We start from the raw sequence: 17,264 nt of genomic DNA on the forward strand, positions 1-17,264 counted from the left end.
ACGGTCGTTTCTCGTTTCCCTTCCAAGTACTTGCACACCGCGAATATGAAGTTGTTGTTTTTAGTGCGACAAGCTGTAATTTTGAAAAAAAAATGACTGAAAAATGGTCAGATGCAGACGTGGCAAGATTTGTGGATGCTTATCAAAACTATGATGTATTATGAAATCCACAAACCGAGCTTTATCGCAATCTACAAGCGAGACGAGCAGCATTGCAAGCAATTCTACAACATATGAATAAACCCAAAATGTCTGAAAATTACTTGAAAAATAAAATAAAAAATATTAGAACAACATACAATCGTGAATTATACATATTAAAATCCACGGTCGGGTCCACCATCTTCGTTTATTTTTCTTTTTGCAAAACAAATTAATTGCACACCTACATAAGAATGTCACGTGACGCCATTTTGTACTACAATTAATTCAACATTCATCGACTGTCGTGTAAACCTTTTTGCTTTCGGCACAGATCGAATTATGGTCGAACGATCCAAATCGTTCAACCCAGATTTATATCGATTATTAAATCGAAAGCAAATTGAATATGTAAACCATAAATAGACTTGGCCGTTCGGCTGAGTGAGTCGATTCGACGGAAGCAGAAAGACTGTCTACTTTTGATAGGGGATTGTCGCCGAATCGATGTCGAACGACTGGAATCGAATGTGTAAAGACCTCGTCGAACAGAAACACAACGTGCCGAAAGCTCGAGTACTTCTAGCGTGTATGAAGTTGTTATTTTTAGTGCGACAAGCTGTAATTTTGGGAAAAAATTACTAAAAAATGGTCAGATGCAGACATGACAAGATTTTTGGATGCTTATCAAAACCATGATGTATTATGGAATCCACAAACCGAGCTTCACACATATTTGTATCGGTTTTTTTGAATTTCCCCAGCAGTTTTTTCTAAAAGTTCTTTAAAATGTGCATAACCCATTCTTAGATGATTTCTATAAGCCTCTGGATCTTCCACAACCATTTTTTGGAGCAAGCTTTGTGATGCACCATGAGTATTTCGTCTTAAAATCCACGGTCGGGTCCACCACCTTCGTTTATTTTTCTTTTTGTTTGATTTAGCGATTTCTTCTGGAATTGCATAACAAATTAATTGCACACCTACATTAAGAATTTCACGTGACGCCATTTTGTACTACAATTAATTCAACATTCATCGACTGTCGTGTAAACCTTTTTGCTTTCGATACAAATCGAATTATGACCCGTGTTGAGCTGCCCCCCCCCCCACTTGCAAAAATTAAAAAACAAATAGCCCTGATTTATGAGCTATTTATGAGCTCTCATATTCCGCAAACTAAAAATTTTGAGCTCGTTCCACTGAGCAGGAATTTAATACCCTAGTGGGGGGGGCTGAGTCAGCCCCCCCCCACTACTTAAAAATAGGAATATTGAATCGGTTTTTGCGGCAGAATTACGAGCTATTTATGAGCTCTTGAAATTATATAGTTTCGATTTTTGAGCTCACCCCCTTCACCCCCAAACAACCCTTTAATTGATTTAACTTAAGAGAAAGATGCTGAGAAAACTTAAAATATATCGTATTGCGGATATAATTCATATAGCTTATATACTCTAAGAATAAACTATTAAATCAAGAGCATTTCGATTATTGAGCTACAACCCCTTCGCAAGAAAACCACCCTGTCTTCCCGGCTTAAGAGAAAGTTGTACTTAAAATGCATTAAACTAATTATTTGGCGACTACATATCATTTAATAATTTATAAGCTTCCAAATTACGCGCATTTAGATCAGTAAATTGCAATTTATTTTGTATAGGGCTTTTCATCGATTGTCATTTGTTTCGAGCTTGTGTCATGTGTCACATAATATTAATATATCTACGTCATACGTCTTTGGTTTGTATCATTGGTATATAGCAATAACGTACGACGTAGATATATTAATATTATGTGACACATGACAGAAGCTCGAAACAAATGACTGTGAATGAAAAGCCCTATAGGGCAGTCACTGAAGGTAAAAATCAACGATTACCTTCAATTTCGGTGAACCTTCATCGATTTTCACGAAAATTGGTCAGTAGTTAGAGGATACGTCAAGAAACAAAGGTGACATGGTACCACCTTGCGCCTTTACCCTGAGGGTGGATACCGCCCCTTCTCGGGGGTGAAAATTATTTTATAAAAAATAAATGCACAAATCAATAAAAGAACAAACTAAAAGCAAAATTTATTATATAAAGTTAATAAAATAAGTCAATATTTTTTAAGTTATTAAAGATCAAAGATTTTAATTATTTGTGAAAAAAATGCATGTTTTGAAAAGTTTTTTTGTAAATCACTGAAAAACTTTAAGTTTTTACAAAAAAGTTAATAGTAGTTTAATTCGTATAGCTTATATTCTAAGAATAAACTCTTAAATCACGCGTCTTTCGATTATAGAGCTACAACCCCTTCGCAAGAAAACGACCCCATATTCCCGGCTTAAGAGAGAGTTGTTCTTAAAATAACTTAAATTAATTATTTGGCGACTACATACCGTTTAATAATTTATGAGCTTGCAAAATATACGCATCTCAATTATTGAATTGCCATTTTCTTTCTGTAGTGCAGTCACTGAAGGTAAAAATCAACTAGTACCTTCGATTTCGGTAAATCTCCATTTATTTTCACGAATTGACAATAACAACTTGGAGTTTTAGCCTGGGGTATATGTCACTTCTTCTCGGGAGTGAAAATTACTTTATTAAAAATAACCCCAAAAATCGAGAGAGGGACAAATTGTAAGCAAAATTTGTTATATAATGTGATTAAAATAAATCAATACTTTTTGAGTTATTAAAGATCAAATATTTTAATTTTTGGAAAGAAAATGCATGCTTTAGAGCGATTTTTCATCAATGACTCAAAAACTGTAAGTTTTTACAAAAAAGTTTTCATCACTAAAATTGAAGCTAATAAAAAATATAATAAATTGCTTACTTGAAAAACCCTTTAATGTTAATTTAAAGTAAGTTATTGGTAATTAAATGTATATTTTTTTCCGCGACTGTTCAAATCTAAGGGTTCAAGCTTAAATAACGGGAAAGAGATGCATTTCATAACACTTAGGTACTAAATACTTGTCAAAGTACTTAGAAATACCTATAAAAAATAAGATCCAGAAAAAGTTGATTGTATCAAAATCCGCTCACCAATTTTCGTGAAAATGAATGGAGATTTACCGAAATCGAAGGTCATAGTTGATATTTACCTTCAGTGACTACACTATAGTAAGAAAATGGCAATTCAATAATTGAGATGCGTATATTTTGCGAGCTCATCAATTATTAAACAATATATAGTCGACAAATAATTAATTTAAATTATTTTAAGTACAACCCTCTCTTAAGCCGGGAATATGGGATGGTTTTCTTGCGAAGGGGTTGTAGTTCAATAATCGAAAGGCGCGTGATTTTAGAGTTTATTCTTAGAATATAAGCTATACGAATTAAACTACTATTAACTTTTTTGTAAAAACTTACAGTTTTTCAGTGATTTACAAAAAACCTATTCAAAACATGCATTTTTTTCACAAATAATTAAAATCTTTGATCTTTAATAACTTAAAAAGTATTGACTTATTTGATTAACTTTATATAATAAATTTTGCTTTTAATTTGTTCTTTTATTGATTTGTGCAGTTATTTTTTATAAAATAATTTTCACCCCCGAGAAGGGGCGGTATCCACCCTCAGGGTAAAGGCGCAAGGTGGTACCATGTCACCTTTGTTTCTTGACGTATCCTCTAACCACTGACCAATTTTCGTGAAAATCGATGAAGGTTCACCGAAATTGAAGGTAATCGTTGATTTTTACCTTCAGTGACTGCACTATACAAAATAAATTGCAATTTACTGATCTAAATGCGAGTAATTTGGAAGCTTATAAATTATTAAATGATATGTAGTCGCAAAATAATTAGTTTAACGCATTTTAAGTACAACTTTCTCTTAAGCCGGGAAGATAGGGTGGTTTTCTGGCGAAGACGTTGTAGCTCAATAATCGAAATGCTCTTGATTTAATAGTTTACTCTTAGAGTATATAAGCTATAGGAATTATATTCGCAATACGATATATTTTAAGTTTTCTCAGCATCTTTCTCTTAAGTTAAATCAATTAAAGGGTTGTTTGGGGGTGAAGGGGATGAGCTCAAAAATCGAAACTATATAATTTTAAGAGCTCATAAATAGCTCGTAATTCTGCCGCAAAAACTGATTCAATATTCCTATTTTTAAGTAGTGGGGGGGGGGGGGCTGACTCAGCCCCCCCCCCACTAGGGTATTAAATTCCTGCTCAGTGGAACGAGCTCAAAATTTTTAGTTTGCGGAATATGAGAGCTCATAAATAGCTCATAAATCAGGGCTATTTGTTTTTTAATTTTTGCAAGTGGGGGGGCCAGCTCAACACGGGTCGAATTATGGTCGAACGATCCAAATCGTTCAACCCAGATCGACCCGTGAAAACGCGCCTTTAACTAGCTTACGGCGAAGTGCACAATTGAGTATTTTAATGTAATTCTAATAGATCAAAATTTGATGAATCATTTAATGAAATTTTACAAATTGGACGTGAAAGAACAATAATTAAATTATCTTATGGTTATAATAAAAAGAAATAAAATGTATGGGCATAAGTACGGTGTGGGCTGAAAGTGAGACTCACATGAATTTTGTTTAAAAATGATTTAAAAATGTGTGACTAATACAATTTTTCTTATAAAACTCTAAATTTTGCACAACTACCTTTCAAACATCTTACTAAACGATGTTTTATTCAAAAAAAAATCTCAAAAATTTAATTCAAATGACACAACGTCTCAAAAAATGTAATTTTTGAAAATTTGATAGTTTTACAGAATTAACACCCTTTAAGACGGTATTACTCAAGTTTGACCAGATCTATTACAGTTTTGTAGGTGTTTTTTTAAGATTAGGATGTAGTCTTTAAAATTCACTAAATTATTTTACTTTGGAAATAAAATAAACTATTTCTTTTTAGGAAAATTAAGAAAGATAACAAAAATGTAATACAAAAACCGAAAATTACCAGCTAAAAAAATGTTTATACAAAGTGATCAAAACTATTTTATGTAAAACTTACCTAAGTTACATTTAATAATAAGCTTCCACAATAATGAATGTTCAACAAAAAAAAAATTTTAAGCTTTTATACAGTATGTCTGCGTAACTTGGAACCTATTGATAACTTTTTTGTTATCGGTTTTACGAAAAAAAGTTATTCTTTATAAAATGCTCTGTATCGTATATAATCTGAGATGCAACCATTAAATATCAAATTTTAGTTGTTTGGAATTAAAACATATGTTTAAGTGTTCAATTACATAGGTACTTCTACTTAAAATATTGTGAACAATAAAGGCACTAAACTCTTAAGAAAAATTCATATTATTTACATATAATGTACCTCGTATAAAACTAAAAAAGTTTGATATCTGAAGGTTGTATCTTAGATTCTAGGCCAGGTAGAGCATTTTATGAAGAATAATTTTTTTTTCGTAAAATTGATAATAAAAAAGTTTTCTATGGGGTACCTAGCTACGCAAACATACTGTATAAGAATTTTCAAATTGTAATGCCATATTCGGATTCAGCATAACCAAAAACAAAATAGAAACATATTTGATCAAAGTAAAATGATGAATTCAACGATATTTTTAAAATTATTTAAATAAAACAATTGTTATTGTTTAAACAATTATTAATAAACAATTAGCCGCGAAATCTGTGAGTAGAAATTTTACTTTAACATATTTATAAACTAACAAAAAAGGTTTTAGAAAAATATAAGCTTGTTTGAATTCTTCCGAAACAATGCATATTTTCGTTCTAATTGCACTCCCCTATATTTTGGCAAAACATGTCTTAATAAATTATTGTTGTAGAAAAGACGTGTGCATCTGATATCTTATGTATGGTCGTTCTGGCACAGTAACGGGCATCGTTGACTAACTGAAGGATTCGTATGATGGAGTCATCAGTCTGTTTACTTCTTTGTGAAATTTCTCTTGGCAGATGAATATTTTTGATTCACTTCGTTTACATGGTAGATCCCTATACAGAAAAAGGTCTCGAGTTATAGGCTAGGTATAGACCAGGAGGCACGATTATTGTATGATTAGTAGTTGGTAGTGAGTACGAATTGAAAAAGTAAATGAAATTGAATGAAGAATAGGAAAATGTCAAATGAAAACAAGGGTGCGATTCGTGTAGTAGCCTTGAATGTCTACGATGTCATAATATCTGAGTAGGTCATCTTCTTGAATGTAGGGAATCTGTGACGCAAAATGATGCCAAACATCTTCTGCACTATCCACTTTATTTCTTCTGGGTTAATGAGACTATGAGACTATTATGTAGTAGGGTTTTGATCTTTGCAAATGTCACTGCTGTTTGTGGATCGTCAAGAATTTGTTTGCAAGGCGAGTGAGTATGTGAGTTAATAATGAAATAGTATTATTATAATTAGTCATTATTCTCTTATTTGGGCGCAGTTGGCTGTTGATATGTGTAATGATGTTCTTCTAGCTATTTTCAATCCATTATGTGGCTGCGTTGTATCTTTCTTCATCTTCTTGATCTAAGTTATTTATTGTATTGATTGTAGGAAAAGTTACCCCTGTACGGCATCTTGTTCCGCTTGAGGATTTTGTGAAATAGTAGGTAGAGCTTTGTATTTGAATATTACTTACTTAACTGTATTCGTAGTAAATTTTCACCTCATTGCTCAATGGTAGGGGAGCCCAAGCGGTGATTTTTGCAGTAACTCGAGCGCGTCAGATTGTCATATGGGGAGAACCCTGGTACCCTGTAGATGTACCTCTGCCATATATTGGCGAAAAAAAATCTATCCTTAGAAAAACTCGAAATCGTCAGATTAAGATAAGGTAAGTTAAGTACATACAAAACAGTGTATATTTCAAAAATCTGACGATTTGGCCAAGGAAATGGGTGTCACAAAGTTTCACAAGAAAAAAGCGAATATTTCGCGAAATGAACGATATAGATCTAAAAACTAAAAAATACATGCTCAATATTTGTCAAAAATCTATCGAATGATACCAAACACGACTTCCCACAAAGAGGGGTGGGGGTAAATTTAATATTTTAAATACAAATCCTGCGATATTTCGCGAAATGAACATCAGATCGAAAAACTGAAAAACACTTATTCAATATTTTTGAAAAAACTATCGAATAGCATCAAAGACGACCCCCATGGAGGTGGGGTGGGGGGTTATTTCAAAATCTTAAACAGGAGCCCCCATTTTTTATTGCAGATTTGGATTCCTTACGTAAAAATAAGTAACTTTTATTTTAGACATTTTTTCGAATTATGGATAGATGGCGCTATAATCTTAAAAACCATTGTTGGAAATGGAAAATTAAATTAAAAATGGAAAGTCCCCACTAAAATGGAAAACTTTACTTAACTTTTTTTGGTTTTAGGACCTACTCTTCACAACCCAATAGGTCCCCAAAGCGCTCGAGTGACTGCACATTTAGCATACTTTGCTCCCCTACCATTACAACCAAACTGTGGCGGACAGCTTGGGTATTAGTGCACCCTAATATGTCTGTGTAGATTTTGGCATTGGATCCGAGCATGACATGCTATTACATTACAATTTTTTTTGATATTATATTAATCTGTGTGTGAAATGTATCATTTGTGTATTTTAGGTATATTCTAATATGTTATGTATAGATAGGTTTTTACTTGATTATTTTAAATCATTGTGAAGTTTGACTTGCTAGAAACCTTGTAATATTGTGTAATGTTTAAAAAATAAGTAGTTTTGAAACACCAATTAAGTAAAGTTTATTATGTTGTTGTTTTCACCAATTTCTAAAAAAATGTGAAAACGTTGAATTCTGTTTTGACGTTTGACCATCTGTCCGTCCGTCCATCTTGTCCGTCTGTTTGTAAACTCAACTCCTCCGTCATTATACCAGGTAGAATGACAAGTGAGGTGTCAAATAAAAGCTTATAATCCAAGGATGGTACTAAAGGTGAGAAGTTTTAGTACCATCCTTGGATTATAAGCTTTCATTTGACACCTCATTTGTCATTCTACCTATGTAGTATAATGACGGAGAAATAAACGTTCTTATAAAATGATTTTATTATTCTTGTAGGTACATTTAACATTGATTGAAATTATGAAAGAAATAAATAAAACAGTATGGCAACAGTAACATTGTGACTCACAAACATAAGATTCAGCTGTGGGTTACACAGGGTGCACTAATAGCCAAGCCGTTCACTGTGGCTAATCCCATGTATACATAACACTTAACTTCAAGAGTAGTCTACACAAATGTAATCTTAACTTTGTCACCTTTTTTTAACGTCTGCAATATTTCCATAAAAATCGTTTGAGTAAAAAATGAAAATGGACCACCATTATCATTGCACTATTCGTTGCACCAAATCGTTTGAGTAAAAAATGAAAATGGGGCACCATTATTTGCTTTACATCTGCTGCCACTGTCGACACTTAACAGTGATAATTAAGCACTTTATAGTTTTTGAACGATAAAGAAACTGTATTCCATTTTCCTTATTTCTTTTTTAGTAATTGCAACTTTACTGCTGGCTGTTCTACAACTGATTTTTATAACTTGGATGGACTTTCAAATAGTGCATTTTTTAAAACTCTTCTTTTTTGAGAGGATTCAATAAGAGTAAATTTGAAAGGAGAACAAGTTAGAGTATCAACATATTCAGCTCGAGCGATTGATGTGGAAGAAAATTTGAGTGTAATGGAAAATATACAGAATCAGATGGCTGTAGTTTTAAATCAAGTCTACTTCTATCAAGAAATTTCCTTGTCTTTTACCGTACTTATTCTTTTGAACTCTCACTTAGATCTTTAAAACACTTTTTTTTGCTTTCAATATTTTTAACTCCATAGAAGCCTTGGCTCATGCCCTTACTTATTTATCGATTGAATTCGAAAATACGACCCCTGGATCCCAAATGTGTTCACGGGATTTAGATCTGAACTCCTCGCTGGTCACTCCATAAGCTGAATATTGTGGGTACTCAAATAAATTTTGCACTATTCTGGCCACGTGCGGTCTCACAATATCTTACTGAAGGATAAATTCTGGACCCATATTTTCAGCAAATTGGACAACATATGGTTCAACAACTTCGTTAATGTACAACTGGTTCCTAAAAAAACTGATACAACTTTTAGGAAGATTTAATCATTTTGAGCAGTGTATTTGATTGGTCTGACATTATATTATTTTTATTATGACAGATAAATCACAAAATAAACAAACAACAAGCAACTGATTACATAATATAATATGTTAATTCATAAATTGCAATAATTATTAAAGTCTAAATTTTGATATTATTTTGAATTCCTGCATTTTATAAAGAGTATATAAATGATAGTTTTTACATAAAATAGGGTTGTTGTAGTTGTTGTTATTATTTTTATTATTATTAAGGAATAAAACAAACGACTTAACTAATGAAACATAATTCTTGCAGTTTTAGCATCTTCAAAAGGATTCTCTTCTAACCTCTCCAAAAGCGAACGATCTTCATGAGCGGTAGATATTTTTGGTCTTCCAGAACCTTGCTTTCTTTCGAGAATTACTTGTTCTCTCCATCTTTTATTAATATTAAAAACTGTTGTTCTGCTTACGTTAAAATGGTTCGCTACGGCAGATACTGAGCAACCATCTTCTAGCTTCGTTACAATTCTTGCTTTTAGTTCTTTGCTTGCATGTGGAGCTATTTTTTGAGGTTGAACAGAATAAGTTCTTCTTCTTCTTCTTCCTTTATTGGGTTATATCCCTCGGGATAATTCGCCCAGCTTACAACAGAATAAGTTATCTGACAAATTTTAAGATTTGGCAGTGGCAGTGACAGTATGTACAGTCGGAAAAATGAAAGAATACCCATGAACGAATATATAAAACACGCTGTATTTTCCTGTCACCATGTCACAAAGAAAATTTTCCAGTGCAAGTACATGTAACAATAATTATTACATGTACTTGCGCTGGCCAATTTTTTGTGTGACACGGTGACAGGAAAATACAGCGTGTTTTATATGTTTGTTCATGGGTATTCTTTCATTTTTCCTACTGTAAATAATAAGTATCTATTCTTCAAAATACACTGCTCAATTTTCTACAAAATACACTTTAAGAGTCGTATCAGTTTGCTGTCATCACCCCTCACCGAATAACTACTTGGTCAGAGCGGCCATTTAAAGTTATCCCACCCGAAACCATAACTGATGCTCCCGAGTTTTATTCCAGAATCACATAGCAGTCTTTTCGATTTTTTCGAACGATTTTCTGGCCTATTCTATTCTCGATCTTAGAATTTCTTCTTTTTTGTTTTAATCAGTGTACAGTGTAATTTAAACCAGTCACTAAACCATTATAATATGGGAGGAAAGTATGCTAAATTTGCAGTTACTCGAGCGTTATGTGTTTGTGAAGATTGGGTTGTGAAGATTAGGTCCTAAAACCAAAGAAAAATTAAGTTTGGTTTTCAAAAAGTGGGGAATTTCTATTTTTTAATTTTATTTTCCATTTTCAACAATCGTTTTTTCCGATTATAGCGCCATTTATCCATAATTCGAAAAAATATCTCGAATAAAAGTTACTTATTTTTACGTAAGGAATCCAAATATGCAATAAAAATGGGGGATCCTTTTTTATATTTTAAGTAAACCCCCACCCCTCTCCGTGGGGGGTCGCGTTTGGTGTCATTCGGTAGATTTTTGAAAAATATTAAACACGTATTTTTTTGTTTTTGGATCTGACGATTATTTCTTGAAATGTTCGCTTTTTTTTGTAAAACTTTGTAACTCCCCAATTTCCTTGTACCCCGCTCAAATCGTCAGAATTTTGAAATATACACTGTTCTACATGTACCGACTTAACTTACCTTATCTTAATCTGACAATTTCAAGTTTTTCTAAGGATAGATTTTTTTTTCGGACCCCCTTAACGAACTCCCCTGTATTAAAATCCAATATATGGTAGGGGTAAATTTACAGGGTACAAGGTTTCTCCCCATGTGATTTTCTGACGTGCTCGAGTAACTGCAAAAATCCCCGCTTGGGCTCCCCTACCATTAGATGGATGAGACTAACTTTAAATAAAGATTATTTTTTAACGATTTCAATTTCCGTGTCCAATTTCCAATCGTGTAGTAAGATTGTTCATCACGTGTTTAATTCTTGCCAATAAGATTATTCCTGCTGGGAATAATCTACTTACATTATTATATTGAGAATAAATGTAAGTGATTTGTTTCTGTTTAATTGCAACGAGTTTTATAGTTCTATATTTTTATAGTTTTATAGGTCGGGAGTTCGAATCCTACCAGGGTCAGAAATTTTTCATTTATTATAAATTAATAAATGAAAAATAGTTTCTGTCCTTGTGGGATCGGTACTCACCGGAGGGACCGCAGACCTTCGGAAACAATTAGCGTCTCTTTGCAAAGACAATGACGTCGACTTTGCAAAGTAACAAGACACTTACTCAACACACACACTACACATTACTCCCCTGACTTAGTGATAAGTTATACAATTACGTGGCTAAAGGTTCTAGTTCTAAACCAAAGCCAGAATCAGAGAAAAAAAAAAGTTTTATAGTTTTGACAACTGTCACATTTAAGAAAATTAACCAGAATAAACTTTTAGTTCTACATCTAATGTTAAATTATCACGAGGGCAATACAAATCTGCAATTTTAAGCGCTCGAGTGTAAGTCGGTAAGATTATTTCATGAATAAAACTGTATTTATAAATAATTTTAACTAATATTTTATTGATACATTCGTCTGAATATTTGCTAAACCAGCTCATGCTGTTCACTTTGACAAGATGTAAAACATTGATTGTGATAAATGTCACTGAATGTTTATTTACAAAGACTTGAATTTTGTATGAGAATATTAAAAAATAATCTTTCAGAAATTACACGATAGTAAGAATAAATAAGAAAATAATGCTCCAGTTTGTTTCTCAAACTTGTTGCCATTCGGCAATAGTCACTCGAGCCTGCAACAAGTTTTAGAAAAATTGTCGCAATATTTTCAATTTATTGTCACTATCTTGTGATATTAATACCTACTGAAAATATATTTGCAAAATGTTTTTATGATAGATCATATTTTTAAACACCGACTTTTTTTATAGGTATAACGTTGTCATCTGATCCCAACCTCTGCAAGCGGTCCAGCGGATCTAAGTGCGAACACAAATGTGGTGGAGACAAAGATCTTGTATGTGGAACTGATGGTCGAACGTATATTAACCGATGTATGCTTCACGTTGAAGTTTGCAGGTAAACACAAATAACATCTACTTTTTTATGAAGCCATTTATCATGCATCGCGTAGGTTTACTTGACGTATGTACTAATGTAAAAGAGAATATAATATTTTGGTTCGATATTTTGATTTGTAGATAACTAAGATAATTTACTGTTTGAAAAAGAATGGTCAACGACTTGCTGGACAAAAACTGAACACGTTCATATATTTGGTCCGGTGGTTCTTAGCACCTGCAGCCTGCAGCAGCAATCAATTTATAAGGTTTAAATCAAACATAATGTTCGGGAAATCTTATTTCTTTATTTTATAATGAATATCATTATATTTAATTCATTCCGGGTAGAATTGGATAATAGTCCAGTCGGGTTAGACGAATAACAGGCCTAACCTTGCATTAGGAGCTGCCCCAAATTTTATTTTTTTAATCTTTAGGGGAGGTCAATAATAGTGTAAATTTAAAATCTCGACTGAATTCCGCCATTGCGTTAGCCGCCATCTTGATTTTAAACGAGAACCGTTTTTGCTCAATATCTCCGCAATTTTCAACTTTTCGACAAAAAGTATAACAACCAAAATTATTGAAAATGTAATTTTTTCGTGCCATCGATAATTTCCGAGTTATAGCGGAAAATAGTGACAGTTATATATAAATAGAGCATAATTATTGAATTATCTCGTTTATTGTTTGTTTTACGACAAAAATGTTTCTATACAAAAATAGAGAGAATTGAATTCTACACAATTTTAGCTTCTTTCATTTTTTTGCTAAAGTTAATATTTAAGGTAGTATGTATGAGATCATGGCACCAGCGTAAGACCTGATTGATTTTGTAGCAATTGTTTTTGTTCAATATATACGCCATTTTTAACTTAAATTGTTCCAAATATGATTTCCTACAATTTATTTTTAACAATTTTTTTCATTCGGTTGATATTTTCCGAGTTACGTGGGAAAATAGTAAAAAGTGGTGGGGGGAGCATAATTACTGAATTGAATGTTTTTTCCGAGCTGCCCCAAATTTTATAATTCTATCCTTTAGGGAGATCAATAGTCGTGTAAATTTAAAATCTCGACTGAATTCCGCGGTTGCATTAGCCGCCATATTGATTTTAAAGGAGAACAGTTGTTGCTTAATATCTCTTTTCAACTGTCTTCAACTTTTCGACAAAAACGGTAGGAATTAAAATTGTTGGAAACGCAATTTCCTACAATTTATTTTTCACAATTTTTTTATGCGATCAATATTCTCCGAGTTAAGGAGGAAAATAGTGGAAGCTGAGGGGAAGCCTAATTATTGAATTGTCTCATTTATTATTAACTTTACGACATAATTTTACATAAACAAAAATAAAGAGAATTATATTTTATACAATTTTTGAAACTTCCAATGAAACACCAACCAAACTAAGTACATAAAAGACATAAATAATAACTTATATGCATTAAGTTCACTTAATTTTATTAACTAGCGGGTTTTATTGGTTGAATTTGTTTGTAGATAATTAAGTTTCATATCAGCTAACATATTTTAATAGTTCAACAATTTTTTTAATTTTGGGCCCCGTTGGGAAGAATTTTCCCATTCCCCCCCCCCTCCTAGACTCGCCACTGGTTCTCTCAAAAAACAGTAGTAAATCGTAATTACAAACAATTTCAGTCCTTACACTTTTTGTCGAAAAGTTGAAAATGGGGAAGATATTGAACAAAAACAATTGCTTTAAAATCAATCGGGTCTTACACTCGCGCCTTTACCGCATACGTACTACCTTAAATATTGATTTAATCAAAAAAATGAAGGAGATCAAAATTGTACAAAATTTAATTTTTTTTCATTTTTGTATATATTAAAATTTGTTGTAAAGGTAATAATAAACGAGATAATTCAATAAATCCATAATTATGCTTTAACTGTCACTGTTTTTCCCATAACTCGGAAAATATGGACCGCACGAAAAAAATTATATTAAACAAAATTATAGAAAATCGCATTTTCAACAATTTCAGTTTATATATTTTTTGTCGAAAAGTTTAAAATGGCGAAGATATTGAGCAAAAACGGTTCTCGTTTAAAATCAAGATGGCGGCTAACGCAATGGTCAAATTCAGTCGAGATTTTAAATTTATACTACTATTGATCCCCCCTGAAGATTAGAAAAATAAAATTTGGGGTAGCTCCAAATGCAAGGTCAAATGGTATCCCGACTGGGCTATAATTTAATAAGTATATTTAGTTGCTTTTCTCTGCCCTCTTTAACCTTCAGATGACCAAGGGGGGTAAATTTTGACCCAATGCATATTTTTATTTAATAAATTCAGAAATATTTTCAATTTTAAACTCATTATTTTTATATTGGACTTTATATCGTTCTAGATACACTCATATTTTGTAATAAAAAAATTCCCCATATTTTACGAAAAAAAATTTTTTTTTTCTGAATTTGGGCTCAAAGACGAACTCCCTTGGCCTTCCATGTTCCAATTTTATATTAAGTAAAGACCGTCTATTATGTGGAATTGTATGTAAGAAACATTCCAATATTGAAAAAAAAATTGTTTGTTCTGTGGCGACGTAAATTAGTATATTATTTTAAAATTTCTTTATTGCTAAGTTCAGAACGATGATTCCTGTTTTTGTTCAGTTGTAATTAAAAATATGTTTTACTAATGTTTATTTATCATTTATTGATACAATAGTAACATTAAAAATACGAATACATCATTTTATTTCTTAAAACAACTTAATTTTTTTGTCAATTGTCATTTTTGACTGGGGTCATTTTTGCCCCCGTTGGTCCTCCGTGTAACAAAAAAAGGTTGGTCATCGGAAGGATAAAATGATGCAGAATAACCTTATGTACTCATTTGTCGTATTTCCTAAAAGAGCGCGATATAATATGATTTTACTTCCACGCACAAAATCGCTCATATATCCAAATGGACATGCTCCAATGAGTACATTTAGCCGACGACGTACGACTTCGTTTCCAACCTTCAACGGTAAAAGTTAAGAATTCCGGACCTTCCGTGTATCTGTAGGTACCTACCGTCTCGCGTCCATCGTGAATTTCATGGAAGGAATCCATTGAAAGTGATTGAGTAATGATGAAATGAGTAGTCACATTTGGGTCTGCATAGTTAACCAAATCCTAAAGAACGCCAATTTAAGGTAAGCGATTTTGTGCACAACTTGTGGAACCATATTATTTTAAATTCAGTCTTAAATTTAACCATTCGTTTTCATATTTTCTACAGTTCTTATTCACATAATATGTCGTGGATATAAGAAATGGCTAATATACCGGTGAGCTACGGTGAGGGGAACTACGTCTAAAACAAAGTTATACAGGGTGGTGAATCGTAAAACGAGCCATAGGAAACTCAATGTAAAATTTTAAACTGTTAAATTCCTGCTTCCCTAATTGTTTTACATCAAAAGTAATGAGCAGACATTTGTAGAGGATTAAAATCTGTATTAAAAACAAAAGTTAAAATTGTTCTACGATTTAAACACATTCCAAAATTTTGAAAAATAATACATTTGCCACAGTAGGTATGTGTGTAAAAGTTAGTCACACGTTACTATTTAACTGACAGTGAGCACCTAATTGATTGAATAAAGCATCTTTATTATTAATACTTTCTCCTCAACTGAGAGTATCTTATCAACTTTATTATTTTTTAAACAATAAACGATAAAATAAAAATTTTGACAGTTCAAGTATTGTTAATTTATAATAACTTCATTGTGACCGAACGCAACCGTTACACAGTGTTAGGCCACACACAGTTAGACTGTGTGTGGCCTAACTTTGGCGTGATACACTAAAAAATTTATTATCTTCTTACAAAATTTTGGAATATGTTTAATTCTTAGAACAATTTTAACAATTGTTTTCAATGCAGATTTCAATTCTCTACAAATAGTTTCTTATGTGTTTTGATGTAAAATAATTAGGGAAGCAGGAATTCAACAGTTTAGAATTTTACATTGAATTTCCTATGGCCCGTTTTCCAATTCACCACCCGGTATACTGATGAATAGCTGGGTGGATTATAAACAAAAATTTAATACCTATTCAATAAGTTGTCAACTTTTCTAGCTGTCAAGCTAAGTCTCGATTTAATTCAATCATCATTAGGCTTTTTCTATACTGAATCTTCTGTTTGCCCTATATTACTAATAAATTAAACAGTCTCATTTTTATTACTTTTGAGTAGATATACTTTGGATTTTGGATTTTAATGGTCACACGTACCCCATTTTCGATCTTATATAAGTCACTTATTATGTTTATATCACTAAGATCGACTGAAAAGGCCTTTTCATAGTCTATGAAACACAACTCTGCATCCTTTTGTTGATCGTAATATTTCTGCATGAGCACAATGAAACTAAACAAGGGCCTCTCAGGTTCTCATACCGATCCTGAAACCAAATAATTGTTCTAGGCCCATATCCCCTTCACACTTTTGATAAATTCGGTTATGAATTATTTTCATGAATAACTTTAAAGTACGGGAGACATACTTTAACATACATGAGACTACTTATCAGTCCAAAACCGTTACACCTTTTAGTTGTTGGATCTAGGGAGAGGTACAAACGTATATGTTAGCCACTACAACTTCGCTTATACACCAGTCAATAGAACAAAAATAGGGTATTACCTCCGAATTCTATCCTCTCTCTTGAATCCTGGCCCCCGGAGGGAGTGTAGTGGTCGACGTGATGTCATGTACCTATTGTCCGTCTCCAAAGATCTCTGTCTCTGGTCATTAATTTTTTTAACTCATGCATTTTCATGCAATTCTATCCTACTGCATGGATTTCAATGAAATTTTGGAAATAGCTTCTACTTACCTCCCAATTCAAAGTCTATTCTGTGCC

General features: G+C 32.5%; 1 protein-coding gene across 1 annotated transcript in view; it reads left to right on the plus strand.

Moving 5' to 3' along the window:
- Positions 1–17,264, plus strand: part of LOC126883229 (agrin) — a 362,103-nt gene that overhangs the window by 296,996 nt on the left and 47,843 nt on the right. Inside the window, exon 3 of the mRNA XM_050648507.1 lies at positions 12,239–12,386. Coding sequence (XP_050504464.1) covers positions 12,239–12,386 — 148 coding nt within the window. The remainder of the gene's footprint in view (positions 1–12,238; positions 12,387–17,264) is intronic.

Source organism: Diabrotica virgifera, chromosome 4, assembly GCF_917563875.1.
Source record: "Diabrotica virgifera virgifera chromosome 4, PGI_DIABVI_V3a".
NCBI classification, from domain to species: domain Eukaryota; kingdom Metazoa; phylum Arthropoda; class Insecta; order Coleoptera; family Chrysomelidae; genus Diabrotica; species Diabrotica virgifera.